The sequence below is a fragment of the Lagopus muta genome, unplaced genomic scaffold (assembly GCF_023343835.1).
Source record: "Lagopus muta isolate bLagMut1 unplaced genomic scaffold, bLagMut1 primary scaffold_195, whole genome shotgun sequence".
Taxonomy (NCBI): Eukaryota; Metazoa; Chordata; class Aves; order Galliformes; family Phasianidae; genus Lagopus; species Lagopus muta.
This window is the reverse complement of record NW_026040237.1, coordinates 1-13,018: the sequence shown is the minus strand read 5'-3', so window position 1 is coordinate 13,018 and position 13,018 is coordinate 1. Positions and strand designations below refer to the sequence as shown.

General features: G+C 55.9%; 1 protein-coding gene across 1 annotated transcript; it reads right to left on the bottom strand.

Moving 5' to 3' along the window:
• Positions 1 to 1,702: 1,702 nt before the first annotated feature.
• Positions 1,703 to 5,727, bottom strand: FOXF1 (forkhead box F1). The gene is made up of 2 exons (XM_048933021.1): positions 4,634 to 5,727; positions 1,703 to 3,096 (listed from the first exon to the last, which is right to left on the bottom strand). The coding sequence occupies exons 1-2, from the start codon at positions 5,694 to 5,696 to the stop codon at positions 2,936 to 2,938; spliced, it is 1,224 nt and encodes a 407-aa protein (XP_048788978.1). The 5' UTR covers positions 5,697 to 5,727; the 3' UTR covers positions 1,703 to 2,935.
• Between the last annotated feature and the right edge of the window lie 7,291 nt (positions 5,728 to 13,018).

Here is a 13,018-nt window from a genome sequence, read left to right as displayed (position 1 = left end):
AAGGGTCTGGTTGGGATAACAGCTAGAATTTTGCCATCCCCTGGAACAACAGGGGAAAAAGCGGGTTCATCTTGTGCAGAGCAAGGGCTGGGAGCAGGAGCCTGCAGGATTTCACCCTCTCCTCCCTGCTGTAGGTGTCGGAGATGGAGAGCTGCCTGTTTAGACTGCGCTCACTGGCTTGAGGAATATGTGGCGTCCACGGTATGCAGTGGTTCTGTTTTTCCAGGTTTGGTGGCGTGGGGTAAGGGGAACCGAAGGGAGGGAGGGAAATGAATCACAGAAACCTTTGTTGGGGACCAGATATCAAACCCTGCTCGGGTGGATTGCGAGGTGTCTGCCTGCCCATCCCAGCCCTGCAGACAGCAAGCTGTGAGCAGATCGATAAGGTGCCCGAGTCCAAAGTGAATCTGAAGGATGAGAAAGAATCTTAGAAGCGATAGTGAGATATCAAGGAAGGAAGAACCACTTGGCAGGGACTGAACTCCTAACCCTGAGCCTTTATCTCGGCCACACCTAGCACAGATATGTGCATCAGGAGTCGAACCCCAGCCTTCAGCTCGCACGTGGAGATGGTAACAGCATGGCTCAACTCCAGCAGGGATGGCCAACGCACGACGGAGAGAAGGATTGGTCCACAAAGGCACAAAAACAGGGGAACCCCAATAAGGATTGCAAGTTGACTGCTGCTCACTTAATCATAACTACCCTTGGAAAAAAAAAAACACCCCCAAATTAATTAAACTTCCCAGAGAAAGGCCTCCAGTAACTCATCAAACCCTTCCCACCTGCCTTAATTACAAAGCTTTTGTGTGTGCGTGCGTGCGGCTAACTTTGCTTTTAATTAAACTCATTATACAATGCTCGGCTGATTAGCGCGCCGTAACCTAATTTGCCTGGATGAAGATGGACATACACAACTGAGCAACCAAATTAATTTGTATACATCTACTTCCACACATGTGCTGTCGGTAGCATGCACTGATACGGGGCGCCTTGGCCTACGGAGGTGGTTGAAGCAGAATGTCTGGAGTTGGGCGCATCCTCCAACAAATAAACCTGAACCCTTTGCAGTAAGTTGGGTGCTCGGCTCATGGGTTTGTCCCTGGGTTTAGGTGAACGCCAGCCCCCGGTTACCTGCTTTGATTTTATATGTTTTATATCTTCTATGGTGAGGAAAGGACGCAGAAAGCTGCCCTGGACTCCATAGGGTCCCGCTGGGAGGAGGAGGACAAGAGGAAGAGCTGAGGGCTGTGACCCTACTAAGAGGCTCAGAGCCATCGCCTTTCACTTTTTCCTTGGGCAAAACCATAAGAAGATACAGACGACAAAGAAGAAAAAGAAAAGATATAATAATCACCTCCAGCTTTCCTCCCTCCTCGCTCCATCTCAAACAGGGAAACTCTGGGACCCGCCGAGCGTCGCAGCCAACACCAAGAGAAACCCTTTCAAGCCTTCACCAAAAAGGGACTTTTCTTTTTTTTGTGCCCCAAACACAGGGAGCCCACAGACTCCTCAGATAGAACTCGGCCTCTCACACCGCATTGCTCATTTATTTGCTGCTCATACAGTCGTGAAGCCCACATACAAAGACCATACATGTTTTATTTCGGTTTGATTTTTTTTTCCTCTCTCTCTCTCTTTTTTTTTTTCCTCTAGGGACAAAACGTACACAAAAGGGCAAAAAAAAAAAAAAAATCCAAAATAATAAAATAGAACACAAAACCAACCACATCATTACAGTTTTATACAGTGCAGAAAAGAATTAAAATAGGTGACACCGAACTGTACAAAGTCAGGGCAAAAAAAAAAAAAAAAATAGATGGGGAACAGAGGGGGGGATAATCCTTCATTATATATATATTTCTATAAAAACATATGGAGGATTGTCTTTACACAGAGACCGGGGTCGGTTTAAAATTTACAGAGGTTAACTAAAAAAACAACAACAAAACCCAACATCTATATGGCAAATATTGCCAACAGAGCTCCACCGCTTTAATACTGATCAACTGAGACTCCTCGTGTCTCCATTATTAGCAACGACGACGACGACACAATGTAGAATAAATAACAGAAGGAGCGTGGCTGTCTCTTTTCAAAGTGCCTTTTTCTCTCTGCATAGGGTCCGGTCCTGCAGTCTTTACGCAGGTCAAAAAAAAATTAAAAAAAAAAAATTAAAAAAAGAAAAAAATTAAAGAAAAAGAAAAAGGCTAAAAATTAAAAATAAAAATGTGATCCCTCTTAGAGATTTTTGACCAAAAAAAAAAAAATTAAAAAAAAAAAAAAAGATTATTTTCAGGAGTAAGGGCTCGATGGGAGCGAAGCGCCGGAGCAGCGCTGCTCTGTTGTGCTCGGGGTGCTCACAGCATCCCCTCCGGCTCTGCCCCCGATGGATGGGGCTGCGGCATCGCTCTCATTTAGAGAATTGATTCAGAACGCTTCGTTTGCGATTTCTTTTCTCTTTTCAAGTATAGAACCCGAAAAACCGCACGTAGCAAAACCTTTCAACCCAAACTCGCAGTCGGAGATTTCAAGATAAAGGGGCAGCGGAGGGTTTCGGGGGGCTGCTTGTTTGTTTGTTTGTTTTTCCCCCCTTCTTCCCCTCTCTCTTCCAGCCTACCCCGACCCAACAGAAGAAGCAGAAGAAGGCAGAGAGCGTCTTTGATTAAAGACACGTGGTGGAGGCCGGCCCGGCCGATGCTCAGCTGCGGGGCGCGCTCAGCCCCGGGGCCGCCCGCGTTTGGCCTCGCCGCGCTCAGCTGTCCGCTCCCCGGGGGTCCCATCCACGGGGACAAACTCAGTCTGCAGAACCCCCCCCAAACACACACACGCTCCTCTTTCCTCCTCCCACAGGGTCCTGGGTGGGAATGGGGGTCGTTCCCCGGGTCAGACCTCGGCGGCCTCCGGGAGGTGATGGTGGCTTTTCCGCCCCGTCTCACATAACGCACGGCTTGATGTCCTGGTATGTCACTTGTTGGTGGTAATAGGAGCCGCTGCCCGCTGAATGCATGGAGGAGGAGGCCATAGCGTTGAAAGAGAAGACGAATTCCTTTCTGTCGCACATGCTCGGAGACTGGGAGTGATACCGCGGGATGCCTGCGGGACGGAGAGAGAAAACGATCAGCCATCATCATTATATTTACCAAAAAAAAAAAAAAAAAAAAAAAAAAAAAAAAAAAAAAAAACAACCCCAAAAAACAACAACAAAAAAGTCGAGCGTTGGGGAGAAGGAGATATCGGGAGGGGAACGCCCGGCCGTCCGCGAATCGAGGTTTTGTTGCACTCCCATCTCTCCTAGAAAATGCGGGCAGGTGCCGGAGAAAAGCCCGCAGCTCCGACCCCGCACGGCCTAAGGACATTTCGTTTTGGTTTTGTTTTTCCTCGGTATTTGTATTTGTTGCGCGTGCGCGCAATCCCCGCAGGGTGCGGAGCAGAGTTATTCGGCCGCTCCCGAGCGGACCCGGCCGGCACAGATTGGGCGGAGGGACCGAAACAGCCCATGAAATCCCCCCGCTATTTCCGCAGTCACTTCGGGACGGGAGAAAGGCCCCGAAAAATCGAGACTGCGCTCAAGAGGAGCCGCGCAAATCCTCTCCGGGCTCAGGAAGAGCCGCGTTCATTTTTTTGGGTGTTGATTTGAGACGTTTCGGGCTGGCCTGGGAGATCCTTTAGGACTGATTTTTTTGCTTCATTTCTCAGCGAAATTAGCGTGCTGATCCGCGGTTTATTGGCGGAATGGGGCCGAGGTGGAGGCGGCGGGTCCCGGCTGCATTCCGCTGCCCTCGGCCCGGTTCGGCCCTGCGCCGAGCTGCGCCTTTCCGCCCTGCATTCGTGCTTCTTCCCCACCACTGCTCCGCTCTACACCGTTTCTGCGGTTCTTTCGCTCTTTTAGAAAACCGGGGGCCAAACGCAGCCACCCCAAACTCTTCCTTTCCACCGCCCTGAAGCGATGCGGAGCGCTACCCGCATCCCTAGAGCCTCCCCGGGCCCCGAGGTGAACTTGGGCCGTAGTATCAATCCCAGCTCCGAGCACCCCGTCCTTCCACAGGCTCAGAGCCCGGCGGTCCGACGGCGGCCCGGACACCGCTGTCTCCCCGAGTAGCGGCACAGAAGAGCCGTAGGATGCGGGGTCACCCCGCCACCGACTTCTTACAGGCGGAGGGAAGTGAAAGGCCTGGAAAAGCCTGAGAGGAGCGGATTGCTGCAGTGTGAGGCCGGAGGGACGGGGGGGGATGGTTAAGGATACGGGCAGCGGCCGCTCCCGTTAAATAAAACCCCCGCTTCGCTGGGAGACTCCTCGAAGACACCTGCGGTAGCCTCTATCGATACCCTTTCCTCCTTGTTGCGCCACCTCCTATTTACTCTGAACCCCCAGAACCCGTTCCCCGGCCTCCCCTTTCCGCACCCACCGGCATAAGGGGAGTCCACGCGGGACGCGGCAGCTCCCAGCCCCGCAACAACGACGGTGCGAACCCCGACGGTGCGAACCGCCGCATCCTCCGGCAAAGAGTGAAAGGACCGCTGCTTCCCCTCGGGGGGAGCTGCTGCTAAACCAATCCCCGGGGCCGGTGGCCGCGGATTCCCCCCCCGCTTCCATCCCCTCAGGGTTCTCTCGCACGCGTCCGCGCCTCACCTTGAAGCTCGGCGGTGTTGTGGCTGTTCTGATGCAAGTAGGGCTGATCGAGGGAATGTGTAGAAAGGCTGGAGGACAGCGGGTTGGCCGCGGGGTTGCAAGGCGACAGCGGCTGCTGCTTGATGTAGGAAGCTCCCGTGTTTAAGGCGGCCGAAGCAGAGGGAGCCCACGCAGAGGCCGAGCTGGAATAAACCGAGTGCGGTTCCATCACCCCTCCGCCGGGCAGCAGCGGGGAGGCGGGCACGGAGCTCTCGTGGTGCGGGTAATCCCCCGCCGAGGATCCGCTGCAGCTGCCCATATAGGAGTGCCCGCCGTTGGAGGGCAGGTGGGGCACGGAGTGTCCCGCAAGGCCCATCCCGTCCACGTTGCCGGCTAAGTGGCCGTTCATCATGCCCAAACCCCCTTCGAGGGAAAGGCTGTTGGGAGGGCATGAGAGCCCTCCGGCCGAGCCCTGGAAGCTGTAGCTGTCGGGGAGGTGGTTGAAGCTGAGCCCGTTCATCATGCTGTACATGGGCTTCAGCGCTTGGCATTTCCTCCTGAAGCCGCGGGGCCGGCGGCGGAACGAGCCCTCCTCGAACATGAACTCGCTGGCCGGGTCGATGGTCCAGTAGTGGCCCTTACCCGGGCGGCCCAACCCCTTGGGCAGCTTAATGAAGCACTCGTTGAGCGAGAGGTTGTGGCGAACGGAGTTTTTCCAGCCCTGGTAAGAACCGCGGAAGAAAGGGAAGCGGCTCTGTAAGAACTGATAGATCTCGCTGAGGGTCAGCCGTTTGGAGGGCGAGCTCTGGATGGCCATGACGATGAGAGCGATGTAGGAATAGGGCGGTTTCTCCGGCCGCCGGATCCCCGCGTTGGTTTTCTTCGCTTTAGGGCCGCCGCTACCCGGGGCTCCGCCGCTGCCCGGAGCGCTGTTGCCGCCCGGCCCGGAGGGAGCGGCGGAGGCGGCGTCCATGGCCGAGTTTTGCGGCTGCTTCTCGGCCACGGAGGACATGGGGCCGTAGCTGCTGTGCACAGCGGGAGGAGGGGGCTGAGAGGACAGAGCCTGCTGCGCTTCTGCAGTCATCTACGGGCAGCTCCGCGGCGGCCAGCCCCGGCCCTCCTCCGCCACCCCCCCCCCAAGCGCCCCCCCAAAAGGCCACCGCGCTGCTGGGGGCTCGCCGCGATCCCCCCCGACCCTCCTCCTCCTCTTCCTCCTCCTCCTCCTCTCGGCCCCCGGCAGGGTTTGTTTCCACCGGGAGCCTTCACCCCTCAGAGGATAAACAAATGGCAGCGACCCCCCCCCCCCACCCCTTTCCCTCCTTCTCCTCCTCCTCCTCCTCCTCCTCCCACTTTATCCCTAAATCCGAGCCCGGCTGCAGAAGGGGGGCCGCGGGGGGGAAAGCTGCCCTCGGCTGCCGCGAGGAAAAGCGGGCGGCCTCCTTCCGTCCCGCTCCGTGCTCCGGGACCGTCCGCGTCCCGCCGGGCCCCCCACCTCTAATAGGGCCGGCGCTGCGGGGAGCTGCTTCCCATCGCTGTGGCTGTCGAGTCTGCCCCCGGCCCTCCGCTCGCCTTTTGCTTTATCTCTCTCCGCGGCGTCTGCCGCTCCTTTGACAGACGTAAGAACGGAGAGGAACTCCCCGCCCCGAGCGGCTCCCCCACGCCCTCCCGGGCGGCCCCCTCGGCCCTCCTGTCCCGGCCCCTCTCTGCAGCTCCGCAGCTTTTAAAGAGCCCTTTCCACGCAACGCTCCGCATCCTTGCCCACCTCCGGAGGAGGGGGGGGGGGGGAAGGCACGCGTGACCGCGACCGAGCGTGGGGTCCCGGCACCCACCCTCCTCCTGCCCCCTTCTCCCCCCCCTTGCCCGCACTGCTTCTGTTGGAAACCACCGGGATGGGGAGCGCCCCACGCGGAGGGGCCTCCGGGCAGCGCGGAACATCCGCGGCCGCGCAGTGGAGAGGAGGCGCAGCCCCGGCTTCGGTGTCCGCTCAGCTCGGAGCTTCACCCACTTAAACCCCCTCTTGGTGCGCTCTTTTAAGCTCGGCGGGCCCGGGCAGGATGTTTATACTGAGCAATGTAAACACGGGCTCGGGGGTGCTTTAATAAAAAGAAATCGGCGAAAACTCCCTCTGCCTCTCGAAATGCCCTTTTCTGCCTCTGCCGCCGGTCCGGGAACGGGCTTCGGTTCCTTCTCCTGCTCCGAGGTTTCTTTAGGGCTCTTTCGCTTTCTTTCCTTTTTTTTTTTTTTTTTTTTTTTTTTTTTTTTTTTTTCCTTCTTCTTATTTTTATTTTTTTTTATACTTTAGGGGGGAGGTTGTTTATAAATCTGTGCTTCGCAAACGGCTGAATGCCGATAGCCCCGTGCTCGGCTCGCTCGGATGCCGCACGCACATGCATCGTAGGGAAGGGGGGGGGGGGACGGGAAGGAGAACGGGAAGGAATAGTCCTCACCCCCCCCCCCCCCCCCCCCCCCCCTTTCCTCTCAATCCTTCAGAAAAAAAGAAAAAAAAAGCCCTTTTCGAGCATCTTCCCATCGGGAGGGCTGTCGCTCGCTCGAGGTAAGTCGCTTTAAAGCTTTGTCACCTTCTTGCGCGTTTAAATCCACGCTCCTGATGGGGGATATTAGGGTGGTGGTGGGGAGTTGGGGGACAAGGTGGCAGCAATCCGGGCTTTGGCTGCTGTAGGGTGCGAGCGGGGCAACGTGCGGCTGCCCCACAATCTGGGCTCGGGGAAAGGAAGAGAGAAAGGAAAGGGAAAATAACAAGAAATCACCCCATTTCCATTCCCCCCCCTGCCTCCCCCAGTCCCTCCGGTCAATGCAGGCCGCTACGGCTCTGCCCTGCAACTACAGAGAGCATCCCCCAAAGCCCCACTCATTCAGGTTCGCTTTTAAAGGAGACATATATTTTTAATAATTATTATTATCGTTATTTAAAAAGATAATTGAAGCCTTCTTAAAAAGTGGGGCAGCGGATACCGATCTGGTTTCCGAACTCCCTCCGAGTTATTGGCGAGCAGTTGTGAGCAGCCTGCAGGGCGCCTGTCCCAGCTGCCTGCACCGGCGGGGATTTCTCACGGGGGGCTTCCTTTTCTTCTTAATTTTTTCCCCTTTTTTTGCCCCCCTTCTTGCTTTTTTAAACCCTCCCTTCCTTCTCCCCGTCGTTTTTCTCCCACTCCGCAAAAGAAAAAAAGAAAAGAAATAAATCCCCGTGGGAAAGGGGAGGTGGAGGGGAACTTTTGGGGATGGGAGAACCCCCAGAGCAGGGTGGGCACGGAGGCAAACCTTAACCCCAAAATGACACTGTTAGGAAGTCACTCCTCTCCCGTCTGCTCGCAGATTTCGGGCAGACAGTGCAGATAAACCCGCCGCTTAGCGATGCTTTCTATTTATCTCCCCCCCCCCCCCCCCCCTACACACACACACACCGAGCCAAGAAATAGGTATTTTTCAGCGCTCTGATACTGAATTCCTCCATTCTCCCCCCACAAAAAAAAAAACCCATCCAGGATGGAGATCTGGAAGCAGCACAAAGAAACGGCGCAAAACCCACCTTCAGAACCAACCCCCCCCCCCCCCGCACCCCCCCAACATGGGTAAATGCATCTGGGCGCTGAAATCAAAGCGTTCCACTCCCGATAGAATCTCTTAAAGGACCCTTTTCCCCCTTAGAAATGTAGGTTATTTTTGGGGGGCGGTGGAAGGGGGGGGGTGGGGGTGAAGGTTCGATTTCCAATGGATTTATCCCATCCGGAGGATGCTGACGTGGAAATAGATGGCTCCGAATTTTTATAGGCCTCGCGGTGGGAATAGGAGGAAAGCTGGAAGGTTTTCTATACGGCACAGAGAAACGGGGAGCTGAGTGCGGGACAAGGAGGTTGGGGAGCGAGGGAGGGTCGTTGGGTCTTTATCGTTCTCCCCAGAAATAGAATCTTAGGGTCATTTATAAAGGAAAGAAGAGCCGCATGGGCCGGGCGGAGGAGCGAGGCTCGCTGTTTGCTGTCGTTTGCCGTTGGTTTGGGTGTTTGCATCGGATCCGCCCGCAGCGAAGGGGAAGCGGGGATGGAAGGGGTACGGGGCGAACGGGAAAAAATGAGAAGAATTGAAAAAAAAAAAAGAAAAAGAAAAAGAAAAAGAAAAGGATGATCGGGAGCAACGGAGCAATTAGCCCCGTTAATCCCGGCCCGTTCTGTCCCGTTTTGCCGGACCCCTCTTCCCTCACTGCTCCTTCCCCCCCTTCTCCCTTCCCTGAAAGCCGGCCGTGTTTTGTGTAAAAATAGACAAATCCGAGCTTTCTTCCTTTTCCTGCTCCGAAGGTATTTTTCCTCTCTAATTGCTTAAGTGAAGTCAACCCCGCGAGCAGGCCGCGTGTAACCCGAGGATGGAAATGGATCTAGGTGGGACCGGCGGGCGCTGCTCGGGGTGTTCCTGCCGCCCGGACCACCCAAAGAGAGAGAGAGGGGAGGGACCGCCGCATGTCCCCCTTCCCCCCACCCCTCCATCCCCATCCCCTCCTCCTCTGCTTCGCATTAACGCCGCCCGCAGACCCCCCCCTCCACAGCCCCCCTCCACCCGGCGCTGCCCCCGCTCTGCGCTGCTCTCCCAGACCCGGCCGCCTCGGATCCGTTGCGAATTGATCCCTAAACGTTTATTTAGGGCCGAGGGGTGCGTTCTGCCGAAAGGCTTTCAGGTTTTATTCGACACACGTGCTGAGATCTCCCTTAGAACCGAGCGAGGTGCCTCTCTGTTCCACCCCCCCCCCCCACTCCCCCCGTTTCCCATTGCCTTCAGTACAAAATTCCTCCCCCCCCTCCTCCCCAAAATCCACGGAAAAGCTTTGCCCCACGCGTGTCCGTATGTGCAGGAGGAATTTTGGGGACGGAACACAGCGAAATTGGGGCTGCAGAGCTCTGCCAAGCAGGACTTCAGGCGCTGATCAGACGGGAGAAGAAAAAGGACAACCGTACAGATTTTCCCTCTCTTTGTCCCTCTTTCCCCCCCCCCGCCTCTGCCTGCCACCCCATAAAACAACCCCCCCCCCCCCCCCTCCAAATATATATATATATAAAAGCCCATATTTTCCATGACGTCCTCCGGTGAAACGTTGCAGCGCAGGAATGCGCAGCCCTCATCAGCGCAGGATTTGTTCGGAGCTCTTCGACGGAGCCGCTCCCCGCGCCGTCCCAGAGCCCAGCAGCCCCCACCTCTGCCCATTTACACCCCAGAAATCCTGTTCTATATCTGCCGGTGTTTATTTCCCTGCTAGGGGACGGGGAGCTGAGATGCTTTTCCCGGAGGGATGCTGTGGGAGAGGGAATATCGGGAGAAGCAATGAAGCTGAGCCGGAGCGCAATGTGCGATGCTCTCGGCCGTCCCCGATAAAAGAATTGATCCGAAAGGCGAAGCGCAGAGCCGTATTGGAATGGATTTGGGGCGTCGGGGCTTTCTCCGACACGGTTTCCCTGCGGGGTTTCCCTTCAGCGACCCCAATAGGAGCAGAATTGGGGCTCGGGAGAGGAGATGGGAGCTTAGTGTGGGTCTTTAAGGAAGAGAGATGGGGATTTCCCCGCTCCGTTCCTGCGCTTCCCCAGCTCGGCCCGAGTCCCGGGGCAGAATCGAGACGGTACTCCCGGGGACCGTGGCTTAAGAAGAGCCGAATCCCCGAAAAGGCACCCAGCTTCTCCCAGCTTCTCCTCAGAGCTCTGTGCCACGCATTAAAACAAAATAATAATTAAAAAAAATAATCGCTGTTCCCAAAGTTTTTTAGCCTCACATTCCGGTGGGTGAGAGCTAACACGGGAACTTCGGTGCCTGCAAAACATTTCGCTCCTCCGAGCCTTTTGAGGGCTGGGAATCACCTCAATTTCCCCGATGTGCCCTGAAGCGAAAAGGGGCTTCCCTGCGCCCGCACCCCGCTTGGATCCCTGCATTACTGATCTCCATTCGTTGGGTTTTGTTTTCTATTCTTTTTCTTTTTTTTTCTTCCCCTCCAACCCAAAACTAAAATCCCCGTCGAAATTCGCCCTTCGAACCGCGGCGTGGCACTCGGAACGAGGGCCATCGGGCACCGTCGGTTCGGGGTTGAGTACAAAATCCTCACGGGGAGCTGCGGGAAGTTACAACGGAACGAATACGAAGGAGGGAAGGTATGGGGCTGCTGTCCCCTGCCAGCACCCGGGACTTCGGGATTCCTATATGGAAAATGGCACGGAGCCCCGGGAGGACCCTATGGTGCTCTCCCTGGTGTGGGATCCTCGGAGGGAGAAAGGTGTTTTGTGAAGCATCACCCGGCCCTGAGGGTACAGGAGGTGACAGCCCGACACCAAACGTCCCCGGGCTCCCCAGCATCGTGGTGTGAAATGAAATCCATGTTGAACCCCGTCTGTAAATCGCCGCCTCTCACCCTCCGCGGGGGTGAAGGGTCGGGGCTGCCAACCCTTTTCTGCAGTGTCACCTGTCGTGTAAGGCGGCCCGAAAGGGGCACGGGGGTCCGCGGGGACACACGGCAAAGCGACCCACGAGGGACGAGGCCGATTCCCGTAGGGAGACGGAGAGCAGAGCAGCTCCCAGCAGAGGATGCTGAGGGCAGGGGGAGCACTCAGAGTACTGGGGGAATCTATAGCTGCGGCTTTCGGATTGCGAGAAGGTCCCTGGGGCAGCAAAAGGGCTTTTGTCCCTTTGCTCCCTTCCCGTACGGTCCTGCCCTTCGCTGCTCAGGGATCCACCTGCAAATCCAGCCCCGCAGCTCGGAGCATCCCTCTGGGTTCCGGGGGATAAAGCGACCACTGGGACCATTTCATTTCAAGCGTAGGATGCAGAGCTCCGTGCAAAGGGCAGCACGCTTGGGGTGCGCCTGGCAGGGAAAGGCCGACGGGGCTGCGTCCGAGGGGAACCTCCTGCGTTCTTAACCTTGCTTCTGTAATAAATCTCAGCCCCGCTGCAAACCTTCCCCTGCAGAGCCCAAAGAGAGGAGTTTCAGGACTGGTGTTCATAAACAACGAGAAGAATCCCCGTTGCAAACAGCCGCGGCTCCCCGCTCGCTTCTCCCCTCTTTGCAGAGAGGCGGGTTAGGCTTTCCGTGGAAAAGCTCCCGGCAAAAACGATTTCCCAGCATTTTTCTTAATGAGCGAATTCCCAATTAACGGCGTATCTCTTATCGGGGGACCCGACTGCTCCGTAATGCACCACAACGCAAGCTCTGGAGCCATATTATGGGATGCTGGGGGTTTATGGGACCCCTTTGCTTTCCATTTCCCAGCACGGAATTATATATATATACATACATATATATATAAACGCTAAAAATTGATTAATCTCTTTTCCCATCCCCTTAGAAAACAAAACAAAACAGAACAAAAGAGCGTAGTAAATTTATCCTTTTGGGTCGCTAAGCTCAGTATTATCAAGGATATATATATATATACGAAGGCATATATGCATATATGTGCTTTCCAAAATGAATTGCAGGGAATAGAGTGCTCGGTTGGTCGTCGTTCTGAGGAAGGTGTTGGTTGAATGCATGAAATACCCGACCCGAAGTGGGAAGGATTGATATCGTGCCCCGGAGTTACGCGGTTTCTGCAGCAAAATCACTGCGTTTTGGTGAGCATCGTGGGAACGGTGCAACCATTTCCCCCCGGGTTTCTTGGGGAAGGGGGTGTGAGGGTGAGGGAACGGGGAGAGAAAAGGGGAAGAAAGCTGAGAGGGAAGAAATATTGGCGCAGAATTGGCTAAAAGTCCGAATAACGAAGGTAGAAATGATGCCGTTCCTCCCGATTCCTTGCTGAACCGTAAAACGTCGCAGACGCGTTTTGCCGAACACCTTCAGCACCGCGCTCTGACTCCCTTCACTCTCATTCCTAAAACCACCTCAAACCCGTTTTGCAAAGAATCCCGCTTAAAACGCTGTGCACGGAACCGTTCGCCCTTTCCCGTAGCAGATTTGGGGGCTGCCTACCAGCAAAGATACCGCGTTGCCTTATAGCAATATCCCCCCTCAACCCCCCCCCCCTCCCAGAATCGTTCGTTTTCCCCCCATGGGAACGATCCCACCCGCAGCTCCGAGTGGGACGGGGCCGTTTGCGTCCCTCCCCACGCATGTGGGACGGGGCAGCCGTCCGGTGATGATGGTAAAAGAGCATCGAAATGGTCTGCAGAGCTCCGGTGGGAGCGGGGTGGGGGTGGGGGGGAGACACGGGAAGGCAGGGGATACCGGCTGCGTGCAGCCTTAGGGATGGAAGGAAATACGGAACGGCTGCACTTCGGCAAGGGGAGATTTCGTTCCGTCGGTTGGAGATGGAGAACGGAGGGTTCGGGCTGCTGTAAGCTCCGTCACTGAGAGGGGGAGGATGGGGAGGTGTGGAATGGAGAGGGGTGTAGTGCTGGGAGTGAGGGGAGAGGGGGAGTGGGGAA

Coding starts and splice junctions, on each gene's coding strand:
- FOXF1 (XM_048933021.1), bottom strand. CDS start 5,696: ATGACTGCAGAAGCGCAGCAGGCTCTGTCCTCTCAGCCCCCTCCTCCC. Junction 3,097..4,633: donor CAACACCGCCGAGCTTCAAG/GTGAGGCGCGGA, acceptor TCCGTCCCGCAG/GCATCCCGCGGTATCACTCC.